This window comes from Antechinus flavipes, chromosome 3 (assembly GCF_016432865.1).
Source record: "Antechinus flavipes isolate AdamAnt ecotype Samford, QLD, Australia chromosome 3, AdamAnt_v2, whole genome shotgun sequence".
NCBI classification, from domain to species: domain Eukaryota; kingdom Metazoa; phylum Chordata; class Mammalia; order Dasyuromorphia; family Dasyuridae; genus Antechinus; species Antechinus flavipes.
In genome coordinates this window covers 531,118,469-531,138,581 of record NC_067400.1, presented here as the reverse complement: position 1 = coordinate 531,138,581, position 20,113 = coordinate 531,118,469, and the positions used below count along the sequence as shown (strand labels likewise).

Genomic DNA, 20,113 nt, shown 5'->3' with positions numbered 1-20,113 from the left:
TGCAAGTTAAAGGGAAGAAGATTTGTTCTCAGTATAAGTTAAAATTTCCTAACAATTAGAGCTGTCCGAAAATGTAATGAGCTTCCTTGGAAATGTCGGTATTTCTTGTCACTGGATTTCTTTAGACAGAGATAGGACAACTAACTGCTGAAGATTAATGGTTCAGGTAGCTCTTGGGGGCTCAGTCACCTCTAGGGCCCCTTTCCAGTTATGCACTATGATTCTAAGATTCTATGACTAAAAGAAGGAAAGGTAAAAGTACTCAAGTCTATCTGTATCTTAACAGTAGGGCTCATAATGTCTCAAAATGACTTGATAGTACACACAACTTCCCTGGATCCTATGTAATTATCACAGGAGGGATGCTCTGATTGTTCACTTGATTACAATTTGGTATCCCACGCTTATCTTCCCATGCACTCATTTATTTAGCATGCCTTAGGAGAGTTTCCTTCAGATAGTGCCTGACTTTTTAATTGTTTTTCCCTATGCGAAACGCCTTGTGAAAGCACCATTTGTGACCATAGGTTTCCCTTTCTCCTACTCCTATCCCTTTAAATTATAGAGATGCCCCAATCAACTTTAGTACTTTCCAGGATGACTTGTTTTTTGGGGAATATCTGGATTTCACATGGACTGTTTATTCCAGGATTAAGATAGAGGGAACCATAGATAATAATTCTTTTATTAAAAGTACTTTACAAATAGTATTTCTTTTGATGTTTACAATACCAGGAGGTAGATGCTATTATCCCTATTTTATAGATGAGGAAACTGAGGCAAATATATTAAGTGAAATAGATGATAGAGATTACCTAGTGCAATCACCACATTCAAATTCTGCCTCAAATGCAAGATGTGTGACTCTTTGACCTAAACTGTGACCTTTAATAAGTTATTTAGTCTCTCTCAGTCTGTTTCCTCATCTGTTAAATGGTGATACTTGCCTTACAGAGTTGTGAGAATTAAGTATAAATAATGTAGAGATAATGTAGGTAAAGTGTTTTTGCAAACTTTAAAATACTTTATAAATGTGAGCTATTATTTATCATTATTATCATCATCTTACAAACAATGAAACTGAGACCCAGAAGGACCTGCCAAAGGTTAAAACCTATGATAAGTAGCAAAGTCAGAATTCAGATGCAGGAACTCTAAATCTAAATACATCAACTCTGGTACCTAACACAAGATCATAGAATTGTAGAATCACAGTGAGTTAAGGAGAGTACTGGATCTACCACTTACTAAAAGAGTGACTCTTGGCAGGTCACCTAGTTTTCGAGTTTCATTTCCTAATCTATAATGATGGGGACATGGGACTGATAACACTTGCCTAACTCACAGGAGTGTAAGGAGATAAAATTAAACATACTAAGAAAAACACTGTATCAGCTCTTATTGTTTTGTGTCGATTCATTGTCATCTTTGAGTGATGATCCAATGATTTTTGTTTATATTGCACTCCCCCCATATTCTCTGGGTTCTGATTGCCACAAATTGCTTGGTATCTGTCTCTCAATTTTCTCCTATGTTTTCCTGTCTCACCGATACACAGAATGCCCCACGTTCTTTTCTTTCACTTACATGCTCACATGTCACCTCTTCTGTGTTTTCCTCCATCCCCACTTCAATTCTGTTCAAAGACTTGGGGTATGGGAGGAGTGCCTCATCAAATTGATGTCTGCTAAAATAACATTTGACAGCTTTCAAAAAGGACCATTTTTCTCCATTTATGTCAAAGAAAGATAAATGAATTAATTATAGAATCCTGGAATTTCTGTGAGTGGGAAGGGACCTCAATTTCCTCCTCTGTGAAATAAAGAGGTCGTGAGGAACAAGTGAGATAATGTGCATAAAGCACTATATAAATGGCAGCTATTATCATTATTACCAGTGTGACTCTCTTTGGGCCTACATTTTCTACATAAAATGAATGGATGGAAACAGGTGATCCCCAAGTTTTCTACCAGATAGAAATCCTATATTCATAAGAACCCATATCCCAAATATGCAACAGTGTAAAAATGTGATTAGCAAAAATATCCACAGCAACACAAAATAATTACCACAGAGGAGTTCATGAGCTGTGCCCTTGATAAACAGCTTCATTTAAGTTGTGTCCACCTGGGTGCAGTGACAGAGAGTAGTATTGCCCTTCACTGTCTCAATTCAAGTCTTGTCTCTCTTTCTCCTGCTGGCCAGGAAGCTGTGAGGTGGGACTTCAGATGTGCTGGCTCCAGGTGTCAGTGGAGATAGGAGTTGGGGATGGAGGTACCTCTTCTGGTTGTCAAGGAAACCAAGGCCTTATCTAACTTACAGAAGGCACAAAACAAAGTTGCATATTGCTGTTCATTATCAGTAGAACCTGGGCTGCTAGGAAGCATTAAGTGTAGTGATCAGAGTCAGGGGACCTGGGTCCAAATTTCAACTTTGAAACACAATACCTATGTGATTTGGGCCAAATATCCTAGCAATATGAGCCTTCCAGAAATGGAATGGGACTGCCTCGAGAGGAACAGCAACTTCCCCGTGAAAGACGGTCTGCTTCTCAGGTGTGCATTGGATGAGATGACCTTTAAGATGTTTTCCAGTTCTCAGAACCTATAACCTATTCCAGTGCCTACTCAGTTGAATTAAGAATCCATGAAATAACATCCATGAGAAGAGCTTAACCAAGTTTTGCTTTTGTACTAATAACTACTCGTGTTTGTATAGTGATTTTTTGGTGTCAGAATTGTTATGCTCATCCCAGGGCTATCTGGCAAGTCCCATTCTCAAGGCAACTTTAATCAGAACAAAAATCTTCCTTAGAGTAAATTGATATCTGCCTTCTTGTTACATATTCTTGTTGGCAAGTGCTGCCATAGGATTCTGATGCTTTTTTGCCAATTTTTTTTCAGCATTTAGACTTTCATACTCACTATTTCTATTTTTCCTTCAAGTGTCTCGAAGAGACTTTCTTGGCTTTTAATTTAGAGATTCCTTTTATCAGAGTACCTAGTGGTAGAGTTGAAGTTAGGAAGCTGTGTGTTCAAATCTTGCCTTGGACACAGATGAGATTTGTGGAAAAAGGAAAATCATTTAACATCTCTGAGTCTGTTTCATCTGTGAAATGGATATAACATATAACCCATATGGTTATTATGAGAATCAAGAAAGATCATGTATGCTATTCACTATGTAAACATTAAACTATTATACTATTAATATAATTTCTATTATAAAAAAGAAGATCTGTGATTTTAAAAAAACTCTATGGTGAGAAAACTCCCTCTAGTCTTATAGAATTGTCTGTGCACCAGCAGTTCAAGATCCTTGTCCAGGGTCACACAGTCAGTATGTATCGGAAGCAGGACGTGAACCTGGACCTTCTTCATTACAAGACTCACTTTCATCCATCCTGTCCTGCTGCCTGTCAGAGTTTCATTACATGCTGTATATCTCAAATTATATTGTACAAATGGGCACATTTGAAAATGCCTTGGGAAGAACATGTTAATGGTACTTTATAAAAGATGATGTGATAAATGAGCACATAAAGAAAATTAAAAACAGATTATAAGCTTTTTAAAAATTAGATTAGGGCAGCCCTGAATATGAGATTCCATCATTATGCTAAGGAAAACTGAGGCTTTTGAAATAAATTAGCTGCTGCAAGGTAATGAGTCTGATCTGTGTAGCTTCTGCAGGGAGGGGTTTATAATCGAAACCAATCAAATGTTTTCTTGGGAAAAGGGTCTTTTGTTCTGCTAATTATTCTATATAAGGATTGAAGTTGCTAGAGATAGGGAAAGGGAAGCTATTTTAACAACTGATGGGGCCTCAGAGACCATCTGTCCAAGGGATCAGTGCCAAACATAACCAGGAAGAGCTAGCTAGATTCAGCTTGTGTGCTACTTCCATTATTTAGTCATTGTATGGCCATGGATTAAAGAAGAGGAAGGAAGGGAAATAACTTTTATATAGTACCTACTGTGTGTCAGGTACTGTGCTAAGCACTAGATTTTACAAATATTGCCTCATTTGATACTGACAACAACCCTGCGAGGTAGGGACTAATTACCTCTATTGCCAATTCACATTTGAAAAAGCTGAAAAAAATTTTTTTTAAATTACTTGCCTGGGATCACACAGCTAGTAAGTATTTTAGGCCAATCTTAGGCCATGATCTCAGGTTTTCCTGATGCCAACCCCTGTGCTTATTATCCATTTTACTACCAGCTGAGCATGTCCTTAATCTTCCTGAGACCCAATGTCCTTATCTGAAAACTTGTGACAATTTATAACACTTGCCTTCTAGAATACTGGAAATAAAATGATGTTTATAAAGTATTTAGCAAATCTTAAAGTGCAAAATGAAAATAAATAGTTTTTGTTCCTATTATTATTATTATTACAACTCCCTTTTAACAATCCAATTCAGCTAGCATTTATTAAGTCTCTACTGTGTAATAAGTATGATGCTAAATCCTGGGAATATAAAAATGAAAATGAAAGTTATCTGTCCTCAGGCAGATTTTTGAAATAGGCAGAAAATTAAATCTAAAATATATTAAAGTAGTTACCAAGGAGAAGACACAAGTCACATATGAAGGACAGTTAACAATAAACAGACAGTAACAGAAGGTATATTGGGACAATACAGCAAAATGGACAGGATAACAAGATAGATGAGGCTGAGATAAATGTCTCTGAGAGAGCACAGAGTTCCTTGACCATCAAGCAGGATCAGCAACTCAATAACTGTCTTTTATATTTCTCTCTCTACTCTGGCCACTAATCCAGAGTTCTCCTTACCATTAACCATCTCCCAAATACATAATCAATTTAGATTTCTTGTAAAATAAAGTGATTTGTCTAAGATCACATTTGAAAGCAACCCAAATATGCAATTTCATAGTCATCCCCACTACTTATGAGTTTAATTTGATGCGTTTATCCAGTATGTCCAGCACTGTGCTAGACAATGGGGAGTTACAAGATAAATATAAAACAAAAGCTTATATAACATCAGGGCATTTAATTACAGTTATAACAACCAAGTCATTGACAAATGACAAAAAGAGTAGGGATATTTAGTAACTTTCTTTCCTCACTTGACTTTCTCTTACAGGCTCATAGCACCCTAGGAAATAAATCTGAAAAAACAACCACCAGCACCTTTTATTTATATATTGAATTTTATTTATATATTGAATTCAGCTTCCCTATCAGTTAGTTATGGTCTACCATATCTATATTGATACTACTTTTGTAACACTACTATTTTATTTATTTAATGGTTCTTATTAGGAACTCAGTATATCAATATGATATTTTCAAAATATTAGGCTTGGGTACCAATGAGGAACATGGGAGAAAAAAAAAAAACACTGGTCTCATCAGAAATCTGGGACTGTCCCAGATGTATTCTTCCTGACTGTGTGGCTTTGGCTAAATCACATATTTCTGTGATTCAGAGAAATTAACATTGTAAGGGGACTTAGAGATCATTCAATTGAATCCTCTCATCTAGCACATGTACGTTCTGAGACCTAAACAAATAAATCAGCCTTTATCCACAGTTTCCCAAGTAGGAAATCCCAAGTCATATCCAGATTCTCAAACTCCAAATCAAAGTTTCTTTCCACTATAACATTGATAAAATGAACATAATAGTGCTTAAGCTAAAAGACAGTGTAGGTTAGGCGTTAAGAGATTTGGCCTTCTAATAATAAATTAAAGTCCTTTCTCTGAAAAATACTGGCTGTCTGTGTGTGTGATCCTAAGTCAAAAAATTCAACCTCTCAATATTCCAGGTTATGTGTATTTGGGACTAAATCCTCCTTCTCCTTGAATGGAATAGAATCAACAGAAAGGTTTTAATTAAGTTGTAATAGGCAATATGGTAGTAACGATTATAATGTAATATAATATGATATGTAATACAATACAATATAATATAGTGTTTGTTTAGTTGTTTTCAGTCATGTCTGACTCTTAATGACCCCATTTGAAGCTTTCTTGGAAAAGATACTGGAGTAGTTTGCCATTTCCTTCTCCAGCTTTTTTTACAGATGAGGAAACTGAGGTACACAGGGTTAAGTGATTTGTCCAGGATCTAGTAAATGTCTGCAGGCAGATTTGGGCTCAGGAAGGATTCCAGATGTGGCACTCTTATCTATTGTACTCATATATCACAACATAGTATATCTATCATATGATACAGTAGCCACTATTTATATAGTATTTTAAGATTTGCAAAGCACTCCACAGATATTATGTCATGTTATTATATTATGTCATTTTACATTAAAACAATCCTGGGAGATAGATGCTATTTATTTTTCCCAGTTTGCAAATGAGAAAGCTAAGGCAGATAGTTTAAGTGACTTGCCCAGGCTCACATGGTTAATAAGTGTCCTAGGCTGAATTTGAGCTCTTCCTGACTCCAGACCTAGAGTTCCCTTCACGGTATCATTTACCTATGCAAATATAATAATTTTACTAGCAAGCCATCTTCCATAGAATGCATTTACCCCAACACTGGCTATAGCCAGTGAGGGTCACTTTACAATCTTATAACCTTGTACTGATTTTTTGTCAAAATAAACATGGAAGACTTCATGTTTGATGTATTCTCCAATTCCATCATCTTTGATCTCTTTAATCCAGAGAAGTTCATCTTCTCTTTGAGGTGGAAAAACACTGGATGGCTGGAATCTCTGTGTTGCATGAATTTGCAGGGAAGCAACTGCATTTACAAGAGCTATAGCGTAGACTTCAAATTGTAGAGAAAAGTGCCAATAGGTATTAGAGGAAGAAGTTGTTCACTGAAGCTCTCTAAAGAAATCAGATATCTGATTTTTTTAAATGAAGACTTCTACCTCATTGCACAGTCATGAAGATTAAATGAAAGGATGGGTATAAAAGCATTAGTTAATCATCACCTCTGTTCTTTGGGTTTTGCACCTAGTATGGTGCACCATATATAGCGTGTGCATACAAAAGTATGTAGAGTTAATAGGTATATGAACAAATAGGGAAGAGAAATACAATTTGTCATTCTTCCAATTCCAACAACTATAAATTTTTATCTGCCAAAGGAGTCCTAGTGGAAAAATGAAACCATAAATAAATAAAATTAACTATGGTATAATGATACCTCTGTGCAGATGATCATTTCCTATGTGACCTTGGATTAGTGCTTTTACCTCACCTTCAGTTTTTGGGTTGAGCCAAGTAATTTCTAAAGTTTCTTCTGATATGCTATCTCTTCCTTCTGGGATTACTTATATCTTATAAATACATAATATCATTCTTCCAATTCTAACAACTATATCTTATCTGTCAAAGAACCCCTATTGAAAAATGCAACCATAAATAAATATGGTGACATCTCTGGGCATGTTGCTTCTTTCATTAGAGTGTGAGCTCCTTTAAGAAAGGGACTTTTTTTGCCTTTCTTTGTGTCTTGAGTGTTTAGCACAGGCCTTGGTATATGGTAGGTATTTAATAATTACTTGTTGATTAATTGATGCAACATTATTTCCCATCATGTCCTTTCATTCTTGGATAGAGTGTATGACTGAAAGAATTTTGTTCCAAGCATATTAATTTTTTCTATAGTTATTTTTAGCTGTAAAGAAGCTGCCATCAGCTCTTTCTTGTTACCATGACAACAATTGTGACAGATATTTAATTTAAAAAAAATACTTAGTCCTCAGTGTTTCAGGGTAAAATATATTCTACAAATCCAGGGAAATCGCATGCAGAGAGGTTTGGCAATAATGAATGAGTCAAATTAGAACAAAGTAGTGAAAGCTCCCTCCTGAGAGAGAGAGGCCAGGGATTATTTTTGTACGTATGATTTTGGGAGAGCATAAATGGCCCACTAGGAAGCCAGAAACTTAGTGGATTCCAGAGTTCTAGTTATTCTATCAGCATAAAAATGGCAAACACGAGTTCATCATTTTGAGCATGTGGTAGACTAATGACAGGCCTGAATGAATGAAACTAATAAATTGACTAGCCTGAACACATCTAGATGAGGACAATCAGAATAGAAAGGAAGACTTGCAGCCATGCCATGAAGTTCAGTCAAAAGAATTAGGATATTTATCCTTGAGAAGAGAAGACTTAGAAGTAACATTATAGTTGTTTTGAAGTATTTTAAAGATTGTGATTTTAATTAGTTCAAAAATATTTATTGATTGATTGCTATAATCATGGTTTTATGCTTTGCTTAGAAGGATTACAAATGGCTCAAATATTACCTTCAAAGAACTTATATTAGAATCATGTGAAAAGGGATTTTTTTTCTGCTTGACTACAAAGAGCAGAATGTGAACCAATGAGTAAAACATTCAAGTTAGTAGATTTGTGATGAATACAGGAAGGAACTTTCGAGCTAGCCAAAATTAGAGTGTCTTTTTAGATATTAAGGTCCTGATCAGTTTGGGCCAGACAACCACTCCTCTGAAATACTGTAGAGGTGATTCATATTTTATCTAATGGTGGTTTGGCTAGGTTCTGATGTTCTTTCCAGTGATAAAAGTTAATGTTCTGTATTTCATAGGATTATATTTCCTTTTCTTCTCTGGGCTTCAGGTTTTTCGAATGGTAATATTTAAAAAAGAACCTTACAGATTATCCAGCCCAGAAGTTCTTCACCTTTTTTATGATGTGATGAACTTTTTTGGCAATCTGTTGAAGCTTGTGAACTGCTTCTTAGAATCATATTTTGCAATACATAAAAAAAACATACATCAGATTTCAAAGGAAACCAATTATATAGAAAATATAGTTATCAAAAAATAAACCTATTTCATTTTTGCTACATTAAGAATTTATGATTATGCCAAACCCCTTGATTTTACAGGTATTATAATTGATTCATAGAATATAAGTGATCCACCATAAGTAGTACTACTGGGATTCAAATCCAATTTTTTCATGTATAAAATAAGGTAATTTGTTCAAATGATCTACAAAACTCTTTCTGATTTTGTGGCCTTATGTTCTGAGTTACATAAAATACAGCAAAAGAATATGGCAACCAGAAAACACAGTGAATGCAAACCTTTCTAAGCCATTTTTGCATAGAGATATTCTTTGGACAGCACTGTGGATTATTTCCTATGTTCTTATACTCATTACAAAAAATGATATTTTTCCTCACCAATTACATGTAATTTCTAACATTTGTTGTTTTTTTTAAGTTTTGAATTCCAAATACTATCCTAACCTCCCTGTTCTCCCTCCTCCTTTTGAAGCATTAAGCAATACAAAATAGGTTCTAAATAGATTATAAAGCCTTCCTCTACTTAAACTGTTCTCCTCTAATTATGTTCCACCAAGAAGAATGTTCCAAAAACAGGAGCCATATCAGGAAAGAGAGAGCTAGAATGTAGGCACAGAGTGTGAGTAATAGCAATATTATATTATTTATTTATATTGTTAAATACCGACCAATCAGATGAATTGGTGTCAAAGTGGATAGAGTGCCAGGCCTGGATTCAGGAAGACCCATCCTAAATTCAAATCTGGCCTCAGACACTCACTAGCTGGGTGACCCTGGACAAAACATATAAGCTTATTTGCCTCAGTTTCCTTATTTGTCAAATGAACTGGAGAAGGAAATAGCAAACCACTCAGGTATCTTTGCCAAGAAAATCACAAATGAGATCACGAAGATTCAGATATGATTGAAATAAGTGAATAATATCAGCAAGAGGAACACTGGGTTTTTGGCTCAAAAGATCCACTCTCAAGCCTAAGAAGTAACACTGGTGGTATGACTTAGGCTCTTACTTCTAATTCTTAATATCAGCTAACCTATCCGTAAAGTAGAATGATTGTATTTACTATAAGTACCTTGTTAGGGTTATTTTGAGGATCAAGTTAAACTGTTTACAGAATGCTTTCTAGCCATGATTATTACCAATCTTTTAAAACATTTTCTTTCTTTTCCTCTCCAGAGCCATGTTTGATTATGACAAGAGCAAAGATAGTGGACTCCCAAGTCAAGGACTGAGCTTTAAATATGGTGACATTCTTCATGTTATCAATGCTTCTGATGATGAGTGGTGGCAAGCCCGAAGAGTAACTCTGGAAGGAGACAGTGAGGAGATGGGTGTCATCCCCAGCAAAAGGAGGTAATGATTGCTCTTCTGATTTCATAGCATGTGACTTTTAGATTTTGTGGAATGGATGAAAGAGTAAAATAAAGAAATATCAAGAGAGAGACAGAGACACAAAAACAGAGACAGAGACAGACAAGACAGACATCTAGGAAGACAAAGGGTCACAGAGATGGAGACAGAGATGGAAACCATAAGACAGAGGTGAGAGGAAAAGAGATGGAGAAAGAAAAAGAGAAAGAAACAAAGAAAAAAGTAACAGAGAGAGAAAGGAAAAATGGATAAAAAGAGAGAAAGAACACAGAGAGGGAGAAAGAGAGACAGGAGAGAAAGAGACAGAGAGACAGAGACAGAGAGAGAGAGGGGGGGGGGAGAAGAGAGAGAGAGAGAGAAAGAGAGAGAGAGAGAGAGAGAGAGAGAGAAAGAATATGAATTTCTAAAATAAACCAATTTAATCTGAGAATTCATCCAAGAGGAAATTGCCAGCCCAGACAGGTGACAGCAATTAAATTTTCCCTTTCTACATATATTATGGTTTTAATGAAAATTTGTGACTTTGAGCTCACATTCTGACAAGACATCGAACGATAAACAAACAATCTTCTCAGACTATCTTGCTGTCTGCCTTTTAGTGGAGTTTAATTTACTCCAATGCATGTATTTCAGAACAAGCTTGTCAGTATATACAGGGTACTAATTTTCCAAGGACCCTGAAAAGCTCATCAGTGACATAGCAAGTATACTAAGCAATCTTTTAAATCAGAGCTTCTTAAACTTTTTCCACTTGCAAATCCTTTTTTGCCTGAGAAATTTTTATGTCACCCTGGATACATAGGTATATAAAATAGATAGACCAAACATTTACCCATAATAAATCATAATTTTTCAACCCCCACATTCAGTTATGAGACCCCCATGTGTGTTAGCACATGTTAGTTAGCAAACTATACAGTTTGAGAAGATGGTTTTCAGAAGACTTAAGGTCACAGTAGTCCATGCTAGTAAATCAATAAATTAACATGCATTTATTAAGCATCTACTTTATTCCAGGCATTGTGTTAGAACCCAAAAATGAACCACTCCTGCTCTCAAATAGATTAATTATATTCTATCAAGGTAGATAATCTGAACACATATAAGTAAGTACAAAACAGGTTATTTTGGAAGGAGAGTCATTAGTTACTTGGTGCATACAGGAAGGTATCTTGTAGGAGATGGTACTTAAGCTGAACTTTGAAGGAAGATAGGGATTTTAAAGTGGTGAGGAGGGAGTATATTCCAGACACAGAGATAAAAGATGGAATGTTATTTACTTAGGAGACTGAGGTTTTGTGTAGGTATATGATGTTACTAAACACTGATGGAGAAAACTTAAAATTCTACCAGAAACCCAGATGTTTTCTCTGGGAAGATGTCAATCAAAGCCGGCTTTGCAAAAATACCAAGCTTTTGGAAATTAGTTTCCGTTTCATTTTCATTCTCATCTCTGATATTATGTAGTCACAGCCAGAACTCTTAACAGGATGAAGCTTTTCTTCCCTTAGCATTATGCTTGACCAAGAATTTGAGAAGCCAGGAAAAACTCCTAAAGTAAGAATTATTAATCTAGGCTCTGTGAACTTTCTAAAAAATTAGTAACTATTTTAATTTAATTTTTTTCCTTTGTCATCCTATGTATTTTATGCATTTAACAAAAACATGAATCTGAAAAGGGCATCCAGATATTTTACTAGAATGACAAAGGGGTCCAAGACACTCAAAAGTTACAAGTCCTCTCCTGGGGACAGCTAGATGACATACTTTTAGATTCTTGGAAATTATATTCATAGGAAAGAAACTTTCTTCCCAAGAAATGTCTTTCCTAGTATCCTTACATTGTGCAAGGACCAGAAATTGTTGGACTATGCCCTAGAAAAGTAAAGAAATGAAATTCAGGAGCGATGTTGTTTAAATTAATATGCTTATTCTCCAAAACTAATATATTTTCAGAAAGCTACCAGGCTATTTCCCCATCCATAACACCATGATTTCTGAAATACCTTTAAACAGATCATTCGTGTAGCCAAGCAATTCAGGACTGCAAACTGAAGTTTAGACTTCAAACTCACTCAAAGAAGACTGGGCCATGGCATCTGGACCTCTTCTTGTCATCTTTATTTTAACCAAATGAATAGGATTAGAATGAGAAGAGAAATTTATTTGCTTTGTTTTTTGTTTTCTTTAGAAACAATACACGAGGGACAGCTAGGTGGCGCAGTCCTGAAGTCAGGAGGACGAGTTCAAATGTGATCTCAGACACTTAACATTTCCTAGCTGTGTGACTCTGAGCAAGTCACTTAACCCCAATTGCCTCAGCCAAAAAAGAAAGAAAGAAAAAAAAACAAACGAACGAACAATACATGATAATGTAGAATGAGTACTGAGTTAAAAGACTGGAAATGTTCTATTCTTGACTCAGCCATTAGTAAGGACTGTGATCTGAAGGAGGGAGAGAAGAAGGAAGAGATGAGGAAAGGGAGGGAGGGAGAAAGGAAAGAAGAAGGAAAGAAAAAGGAAGGAGGGAGGGAGGGAAAGATGGATGGAGGAAAAGAGGAAAGAAGGGAAAAGGGAGGGAGGGAGGGAGGAAAAAAGGAAGGAAGGAGGGAAGAAGGAGAAAAAGAGAGAGGGAAAAAAAGGAGAGAGGGAGAGAAAGAAAGATAGAATGAAAAACGGAGGAAGGAAGGGAAAGAGGGAGAAAGAAGGAAGGGTGGATGGAATAGTGATCCTATTTTGTGGGTCTTTGAATATCAGACACTTGGAGTTTTCTCCTACCTTTTGGGAGTTAGTCTCTAAGAGCATGAGGAAGAGCATTCCAGGAATTGAAACCATAATCCTCATTTCATTATACTATGGGTCTTGTCACTTTTCCCTCTACCAAGCATTCCAAAAATCATTCAAAAATGCTAGCATGGAAAAATACAATATCTTAGCCTAACCCACTAAAAACAAAGATAAACCTTTTGCCAGAAAGAACAGTGAGGAGAAAAAGATTTAACTCAGATCTCATATATCTACAGGCTTAGAATAAGGAATTGGGTACCAACTAAAGGCACCTGGGGTCATAACACTCTAGAATGGGACTTCCTTGAAGAATGAACTTGCTTTTTTAAAAATCCCAGCACCTAGCAATATCATGCCATTAATAGGCATTTAATATGTTAGTAGAATTGTTCAGTTGAGTCAATTTGGCCACCAGTACATAATATAATGGGGAATATCATTCTAGAAGCTTTCCTCTTGGTTTTATGTTAAGGAAGTATGGAATAAGAGTGTCAAGGGCATGGATGTATGTCTTGATTCTGTTATCATGTATTATTGGGCAAGTCTCTTATACTCTCAGATACTATCTTCATTTATAAAAGAGGTTAGAATAGATGACCCCCCAAGGTTTCTTCCAGCTCTGGATCCTGTGAGAACTCAAGATGTGAACTCAAGAGACATGAGAATATAACTCTGAGTTTAGTTTTAATTTCTCCATGATTTTTCTCCATCTGCGAAATAAATAGTAACAAAAAAATTTTGCCCAAACTCACAAAGATTGTTAGGATGATACATAAGTCAGTGTTGGGAATTAACTTCTGAACATATTGTATGGAAAATTTTATGTAAAGGTAAAGCACTTGTTCTCTAACATATAAAATAATTTGTGATATGATAATAAAACTCCCTTCAGTATATGTTCATATTTACATGGACTGTTGTTTCAAAACTATTAATTTCATCAGTATAAGATGGCAGATAGCAGTTTATTTGAAAAATTTTAGTGTGCTGCATGTTCCACATGAGTGAATAATGTCATACAGTGGTCAAAACAGTTAATGTAATCTTCACAAGAAGAAAGACATAGTATCTAAGACCAGGGAAGAGACAAGTCCCCTCTTTATTCTGCCCTAATATGGTCCAACTGTCATATTGTGTTTATTTTGAGGCATTAAATTATAGGAAAATGATCAGGATGGGGGCAGACATTGAGTTCCTGCCACTTGCAAATTGCATAAATATACTAGAAACGCTTAGCTTGGAGGGGAGAATATTTCAGAAGGACTTGGTAGCTTTCTTCATGTATTTGAAGGATCATTGCATGAAAGCAAGTGTGTACCTGTTCTTCTTGATCCTAGAGGAAAGAACTAGAATTTATAGAATTTATAGAAGAATTTAGGCAGATTTAGGATTCATATGGGGAAAGACTTCCTAAGAATCTCTCCAAAAAAGCTCTCCAAAAGTAGAATGGGCTTTCTGGGGAGATAGCGGATTTTCCCTCAGAGGAGATTTTCAAATTTCCAAATGACCACTCATCACATATATTGTAGAGAGGTTCTTGTTCAGATGTGAATTGAATACCTTCCAATTTTAAGATGCTTTAATTCTTTGAAATATTTAGACAAGATCTCTGAGCCATAGGGCTTTATCCTTCATCCCAGCATATTTTGGGGGGAGCAATTACCCTCAAACGAGCAATACCACGAATAACACTTTGCACTCACAGGGCCTCTTTCCTCTGAAGAGTTCACAGCAATTTGCTGAGTGAAATCATTTTCCAACTGCCTACGCTGATCATTGTCCAGCTGTCTGAATTTGCCATTTCTCTGACTTCTTGGATGAGAACCACTTCTAGCAGCCACAGTAAAGCTGGATCAGGGAAAATGAATTTGGAATTGTAAATCAAATTTCAGTATCTATTTCTGTTTTATGATGGGTGCAGTAGACCAGAAAAAGCCAGAATTTATAGTTGAAAAAAGAATTACGGTCCAATTTTCTCCTGGGAATCTGGCTAAGTTTCTAGTCCTCAAGTTTTATTGATTAAATGGGATTTGAAAAATATTTGTCATTAGATTTTTCCATGGATGCCTTCTTCCTGGGTTAATATCTTATTTACAAATGGGAGACCATCATTTAATTCTGCCTTTAGGATCTAATGACCACAGTGAAGGATAAATCTCCATAATGACACCAGTGCTTTGTGGGACCATACATTTAAAGTTGAAGGGGACTTAGAGAACATCTAGAATAATACTCTCATTTTACAGATTAGGAAATTGAGGCACAGAGATGTTGAATGACTCACCCAAAGTCACACAGGTACTAATGAAAACTCAGATTCTCTGACTCCAGGTATAACTTCTCTCCCTGTACTTTTTCTTTCTAACCCCTATTATCAATAGTCATTTGACCTGACATAGCCGGTACCATGATCCATGTCTTCTTGGGAAGGACACATAATACTTAATGCACAACTGGCAAGATCCATAATGAATAATATTAGCACAACAATGAAATCTTACTTCTCAAGTAATCCAATAGAGCAGGGAGAAGTAAAGATTGTTAGCAAAATGATGTCCCATGCCAGAAACCCACACCCACCCCATCCTCACTATATAGCTGAACTGAACCCAAAGGAGCAGATGGGAAGTAGAAAAGAAAGCAGAGGGAAACAGTTGGGCCTATTAAGTCATGGCCATTTCCAAATCTCTAGAGGCTCCAGTTGTCAGAATATATTCCTCATATTTTTCAGTCCTATTTCTTGTTTTAGCATTTTGGCCAGGGTTCTATGGAGAGAGAATTTTTGCTAAAAATGAACTAATTATTCCAAACAAAATAATGGAAGTACACTAGGCTTTCTCAGACTAAATCTGTTTTGGGGATCTATCCCTTCATTGCAATAGGATCAGCTCAATTCAATTTAGTTCAATCCTATAAACATTTTTAAGAATGGTTGGTTAGTATCCTTCACTCTCACAGAGGATCAAAATGACATCACTATTTTTGGCTAAGGTACAAAATATCTAACCAAGGCTGATTAGAGTAACATAAACTCAGAAGAATCTAACTACAGATCAGTCACAAATAGTCCATATGAATGTTTGGAATGAACATTGGGCCCTGTATTGTAACCATGGATAGAAAGATATTATTAAACATACATTATATGCTGCTTTAAAATCTGCAGAGCACTTTCTTCCCAACAACTTTAAAATTGGAAATCACAATGAGATTAGGTGACAGAGAAGTTGCCACACAGTTTGGGAAGGATCTGAGGGATGATTAGAACCCAATTTTTAAAATTTATTAAAGCTTTTTATTTATAAAACATATGCATGGGTAATTTTTCAAAAGTGACCCTTGCAAAACTTTCTGTTCCAAATTTTCCCTTTCTTCCTCCCACCATTCTCTAGATGGCAGGTAGTCCAATACATGTTAAATATTTTAAAATATATGTTAAATCCAATATATGTGTACATATTTATACAGTTATCTTGCTGCACAAGAAAACTCGATCAATAAGGGAAAAAAAACTGAGAAAGAAAACAAAATGCAAGCAAACAACAACAGAAAAAGTGAAAATATTATGTTGTAGTCCACACCCAAATCTGCTACTTGCAAGGACAGGATTTTTTCTCCCATGATACCATTTAACATAGGATAGAGTCATAAATTGAAAAATAAAAGAAACCTTAAAGAATACCTAAACCATCACCCTCACTTTACAAATTAATTAATTAACCCTTAAAAAAGGCCTACAATATTCCAGATAATCTACTAAGCACTGTGGTCAAAAGACAAAAATGAAACTGTTTCTGGCCTTAAGAAGCTTACATTTAGGGAGAGAGCATGCACATATATAGGGAAATAAGAGGAAACAGAAACACAGAGAGGTTAAGTAGCTTGCTGAAGATCATTAGTAAGCAGCAAAGCTTGATTGTAAACCCAGGATTGATTCTGAATTTCCTTTCCACCATCTTGTCTTGCTCATCCCCATTTCTTCTACATGTCAGTAGATCTGTAACTCCTCAAAGGATCTTGCAATCTAGTTGTGATTGAAGATGTGATCAGTACCAAAATAACTATAAGATAAAAATAAAACAATGAAACTACATAATAGAGGTAATAAAAAATGTTCTAGGAGAGGTTTTAAAAGGAATTTTTTTTCCTTTAACTTAATTTCAGTTAAGCAAAAAAAAAAAAAAGTTTTTTTTTAAAGAAGTTAATATTTGGGCTTGGCAGGATGAGTAAAATTTCAATAGGCAGAATTGAGGACTATGTTGTCATATCTATTGGTTTAAAAATTCCCTCATCTCTTCAAATTGTTTCTTATTTTTTAGAATAAATATTTATTGAAAGCAATAGCAGGTTGATAAGATATTTTTAAGTACATGTGAATTTATGGACATAGTGTTTTTTCTTTTTTTCCTCTTACCTTATCTAAAGGACAAGTTGAGGGTAGAAAATACACATGAAATGTCTTCTACAAATATTTTTCAAGGTTGAACAACTACAGGCTTGCTCATCTGAGGCATCCCTTAGGGCCCAGAAATAGTTTTAAATGATCGTACTATTTGACTTGTCAAAAAGAACATGCATCTCTACTGAACCTAGCTTTATTTTCACCATTCCACATCCTAATTTGGTTCTTTTCCCCTACAGATTGAGCTTTCTGTCCTGGGGAATGAAAAAAGTAAGTGGTAGGTAGTTGTTTAGGGTTTAATTGTGGACAGGTCGGAACAGGTGACTGATATAATTCAGTATTAAAAGAAGATATATAAATACTAGTTTTAGAAGATTTATGTACTTTCCCCTCATTGTTCATCCCATTAAAATCTTGCCACTGGCTGGCCTTGTAGCTAATGACTAGATTTAATTATGTTGTGCTGAATGTTGCTGGATCCTTTTTTTTTTTTTTTAACTTTTACTGAAGTTAGTTACCAAATATTGGTTGTTTTCTTCCTTTAAGAGTTGGTTATTTCAACATATAAGGGAAAGAATACTGGACTGGGATACAGAAGAAGACACAGATTCAACTCCTAGCTCAACTTGGGCAACTAATTCCCTAGTTATGTGACTTGGGACAATTCCCTATGCTTCTTACAGACAGTTCTGGTTTTTTTGGTCTTTGAAACAGGTATTTACTTGTACTTCTTTGGGTTGTTGTCAGGAAATTTAAAGCACTTAAGAAATAGGTGCTCTTTGCTTATTAATATTTGACTCCTCCCTCATCATTCACCATGATTTGGCTCCACTATTCTCTAAGTCATGTAGATTCAACATTTCATTCACTATTTTTGTCTTTCTCTCACCATATCAGACCAGTGGTCAAGTCTTACTGATTCTACCTCCACAAGAGTTCTGGCATCCATTCTGCTCTTTCCCCACCATATAACCTTTCCCACTCCCATTCCAATGACCCTAATCTAGACTCTATTATAAGTTCATTATTTAGAAGATAATAGCCTCCTAAAGAAGCTGCCCTCTCCTTCCCTCTTTAATATGTCCTCTATAATATCTGCTAATACCATTATCTAAGGAATGTATAAAATAAAATCAGGCAAGAAGCATGTATTAAGCACTTATATGTCAGTCCCTGGGTATACAAAGAGAGGTATTAAACAAACAAACAAACAAGACAACCAAGACCCTGCAATCAGTGAGCTTATAGTGCTATGATAATACCCCTCTATTTAAAAATATTCTGTAGTTCCTTTTTCATTAATAGACCATAATAAATGGTCATTATATAATGAGAAAGTTCTCATCATAGCTTAAAGATTTTCAGTGATGGGGAACCCATAGCTTCCTGAAGCTGCATGTTTCACTTAGAGAGAGGTCTTCTTGTAAACAAGTTTTTCCTCTATTCATTGGTAAAATGAAAGGATTGGATTTGGTGATCTTTAAAGTCTCTTCTAGCTTTAAATCTATATTTTATATTGAGCCCCCTTTTCAGCAATTGATACCCTTTGATTCTTGTTCTACACTCTGGAAATAAGTCTTGAAGACATCTTCTGCTGTGTCATAATTCTCTTAGTTTTATCATTTTCAGCAGCTGCCTATCTGCCTTCCACACTAGTGGCTTCTAATACTCTCTGATACATTGGAGCCATCTTTGGAAGTTGAACCTCCCCCAGCTCATTTTATTACATTGGAATATTTTGGCTTGAGTTAAAATCTTTATCAAAAAGTTCCTCATCATACTTAAAACCCCCTTGACTAGTTTTTAAACAAGAGGATACCCTCCATTAGAATGTGAACTCCCGACAAAAAGCAATTGTTTTATTCTTTTCAATTGTATCCACAGCATCTGCATATGGTAAGCTCTAAATAAATACTTGTTGATTGACAGATGAATGATAAAAGTCATGATAACTACAAGAAAGAGAACATGAGGGAGAGAGAGAGAGAGAGAGAAAGAAAGGCAGGCCGATATATTTAAGTTTCTGTTTTCTGCAATGATCCCAATGTGGGCTATCCTAGTAGTTCTGATATAGCATTAGTAGGGCAGCTACATAGTTGCAGTAAGTGGAATCAGGAAGACTCATCTTGCTGAGTTCAAATTGGCTTCAGATACTTCCTAGTTGTGCGACCCTAGATAAATCATTTAACTTAATTTGCCTTAGTTTCCTCCTCTGTAAAATGAGCTGGAGATGGAAATTAAAAATCACTTTGGTATTTTTGTCAAGAAAACTCCAAACAAGTTCACACAAAGAGTAAGATGTGACTGAACAACAACAGTTAAAAAAAAAAAAAAAGCATCATGGGTCTTGTACAATCTGGTTCCAATAAACATTTCTACCATCATCTCTTTTCTTTCTCTCTTTTTTTTACACATACCCCAAACTGAACCACTCTGTCCCCATTCTTGACCTGCTTTCTTTCATCTCTTTGCTTTTAATGATGACATGCCTAGAATCAAATTTCCTTCATTTATTTCTTTTAAAATGTCTTTTCAAAGACCAGCTTAAATGCTTTCTCCTTTTTTGAGACTTTTATGACCCATAATTACACACATATGAAAGTAATCTCTCCCTAATCAACTTTTCTTGGACCTTTTCCTTGCATTAATCATTACACTTTTTTATAGATATCTATGTCTACATATAGACCTATTTCTATATACACATAATAAATATACTATATTATATATATATATCACTTATATATTGTAAGTATATATATGTATG

At 35.5% G+C, this 20,113-nt stretch overlaps 1 protein-coding gene across 16 annotated transcripts in view; it reads left to right on the top strand.

The window, feature by feature from the left end:
* The window catches only part of DLG2 (discs large MAGUK scaffold protein 2), a 2,591,935-nt gene that overhangs the window by 2,488,820 nt on the left and 83,002 nt on the right, over positions 1-20,113 (top strand). For all 16 annotated transcript variants that reach the window (XM_051987236.1, XM_051987235.1, XM_051987234.1 and 13 more), the window contains one exon: positions 9,963-10,139. In XM_051987236.1, the coding sequence (XP_051843196.1) occupies positions 9,963-10,139 (177 nt within the window). The remainder of the gene's footprint in view (positions 1-9,962; positions 10,140-20,113) is intronic.